This window comes from Triticum aestivum, chromosome 3A, assembly GCF_018294505.1.
Source record: "Triticum aestivum cultivar Chinese Spring chromosome 3A, IWGSC CS RefSeq v2.1, whole genome shotgun sequence".
In the NCBI taxonomy this organism is placed as follows: domain Eukaryota; kingdom Viridiplantae; phylum Streptophyta; class Magnoliopsida; order Poales; family Poaceae; genus Triticum; species Triticum aestivum.
In genome coordinates this window covers 653,099,127-653,101,887 of record NC_057800.1, presented here as the reverse complement: position 1 = coordinate 653,101,887, position 2,761 = coordinate 653,099,127, and the positions used below count along the sequence as shown (strand labels likewise).

General features: G+C 52.6%; 1 protein-coding gene across 1 annotated transcript; it reads left to right on the top strand.

Annotated features, from left to right (window-relative positions):
* Positions 1-1,055: 1,055 nt before the first annotated feature.
* Positions 1,056-2,506, top strand: LOC123058950 (S-norcoclaurine synthase 1). The gene is made up of 2 exons (XM_044481618.1): positions 1,056-1,672; positions 1,782-2,506. Exons 1-2 carry the CDS (start codon positions 1,137-1,139, stop codon positions 2,350-2,352), a joined length of 1,107 nt encoding a protein of 368 aa, XP_044337553.1. The 5' UTR covers positions 1,056-1,136; the 3' UTR covers positions 2,353-2,506.
* Positions 2,507-2,761: the final 255 nt, after the last annotated feature.

Here is a 2,761-nt window from a genome sequence, read left to right as displayed (position 1 = left end):
CGAATTTCGCAAAAAGCAGTAATAAGAAACTATTTTAAGTGTTGCAGATGAAAAGTTCACACATATCAAATTGAGTGTCCGTTTATTTCAAAACAAAAATCCATGTGTTTAACGAAATAGTTTAGATAGGAGTTGCCTGGTTTTCAAATTTAGATCAATCGATTCATGGTAGAAGGAAGTAGTCGACGAGGTGCGACACCGAGGCCGCGGACAATGACATGAGGGTGAGGCCCAGGGATGCCGGCAAGCCCTCAGCCAAAAACGAACTGTAGCTTTTGGAGCTGAGTTCGAGGGTTGATGCTTCTGGTGGGAGGAGGGGGTGCAGGATGAAAATGGAGTGAAAACTTTTCGCTTTTCCGAGGAAAAATGAAAACAGAGAGAAAATGTGAAAATGAAAACGGAAATTTGCAAAACGAAAATAAAAATGGAATTTTTTTATGTGGAAACGGAAACAAAAATGGAACAGTGATTTTCGATGGAACACACGTGGAAATGAAACTTTCTGTTTCCATGAATATGAAATTTTCATTTTTACTATTGACCTATGGCTGCTTTGTAGTCCAACTACCAACCAACACACAGTGTCACATTGAGCGGAATGAGCAGAGTGGATCATTTAAGCCCCATCTTCTGCTACCCCAGACATACTCAACTAGACCCTATACGCAATTATCTAGTACTACTACAATACTACGCTAAGTTGCTGACATAATTATATTGTTTGTAGCCATGATAATAGTTCTTTAAATTTGTTTGTTTTTATGTGTATTTTTCTATAATTCAAGGGGGTTTTAAGTTCCGTCAAACGACCACTTCTGTTTTTCAGATGCAGCAAGCTTCTAGCACACGAGAGGACATTGGCGTAATTCGCTTATCTTCTTTACAGAGACTAACAAAGTGGTAGGAGTAATGGGCTAGTAGCTGCCGGGTCCGCGTCTGGACTTTTCTGGTGGCATTTGCACAGCAGCTAAATTAGCTTGTTGCAATCTAGTGCTACGTAGTTCGGTCGATCTCGTCGTCTTCCTCAACGTGGCGAAGGCCATGAGCACACCGCACCCCCGAACAAACGTGCCGGCTGGCTTTCACCTGCAAGATAAATCACTTACGAGGTGAGCTGTGAGCAAGCATAACAATCTATGTCTGATCCGATGGACGACGCCAAGCCGCGGAACCTTGGCGGCTCGCTGCCCGTGCCCAACGTGCAGGCCCTCGCCGCCCGGACCGACGAGCTCGCGCTCACGCCCACCCTCCTCCGCCGCTACGTGCGGCCTCAGCCCAACACGGTCGACCTGCGCCCCGACGCCCCCGCCGGCGCGGAGCAGGAGCATGTCCCCGTCATCGACCTGGGCCGGCTCCTCGCAGGCGGACGGGATGAGGAGGCCGCCAGGCTGCGCTCGGCGTGCGAGGACTGGGGCTTCTTCCAGGTGGTGAACCACGGGATACCTGAGGAGATCCTGGAGGAGATGAAGAGGAACGTCATGGAATTCTTCGCGCTCCCGCTGGCGGAGAAGGCGGCCCTCGCGCAGGAGCCCGGGGGAGTCGAGGGGTACGGCCAGGCGTTCGTCGTCTCGGAGGAGCAGACGCTCGACTGGGCGGACATGTTATTCCTCCTCACGCAGCCGCCCAGCTACCGCGATCTCCACCTCTGGCCGTCCCGCCCTTCCACCTTCAAGTAAGTAAATCCATGAACAAGAAGAAAATTGTATACCATGGAGGTTGCATGCGTTGCCACCATACTGCTGTGTGATGAGCTCCGGTTGATTTGTTTGTCGTTGCGGCAGGAATTGTTTGGAGAGCTACTCTGTTGAGGTGCAAAGAGTGGCAGGCGAGCTGCTGGGAGCCATGGCGGAGAACTTGGGCGTGAGAGACCATTCGGACTTGACAAGGCTCGCGGCGTCACAGTCAGTGAGGATGAACTACTACCCGCCTTGCCCGGAGGCACACGTGGACAGGATGCTGGGCCTGTCGCCGCACTCGGACGCCGTCGGGCTGACGCTGCTGCTGCAGGTCAGTCCGGTCCCCGGGCTGCAGATCAGGAGGAACGGTGGCTGGCTCCCGGTCACGCCTCTCCCCGGCGCCCTCATCGTCAACGTCGGCGACGTGATTGAGGTGTTGACCAACGGGAAGTACAAGAGCGTCGAGCACAGGGCGGTGGTTAACACACGCGAGGAGCGGATGTCCATGGCGACGTTCCACAACGGGAATTTCGGCACCACGTATGGGCCACTGAAGGAGGTCGTCGGAGAAGAGGAGCCGCGGTACAGGAATGTCAGCGTCGAAGAGTACACCAAGCTCGTGTTCTCCAGCAAGCTCGACGGCAAGAACATCATGGATGCCATGAAGATCAACTGATAGCAATACATGGTCATCATTGTGGTGTCAAGTCTCTGTTAATGATGGTTGAGTTGAGGCCCGATTGACAGTAAAGCCTTGCGAAAAATGCAGTGACAAGGCTCAATTCTGTCGGTGTCTTCATCAATAAGCACTATGCAGGCACTATTTATTATATGGGACTTAGGGCATCCTCCGGGTGGACCCGCAAACCTCCCGCATAGTCTGGAACACGAAAATCATCCAACGCCGACGTGTATCGGTCCGCGACATGGTTCGAACGTTATTTCTTCCACAAACCGGAGACAAATACAGAGGCTTTGCGTGAGTCCGGACCGCTCCCAGACCCGCTTCTGACCGTCCTGGCCCACCAAAAAAACCACACCCGCCCCTCCCGCGCTATTCTTCAGATGCACGCCTCGCTTAACGC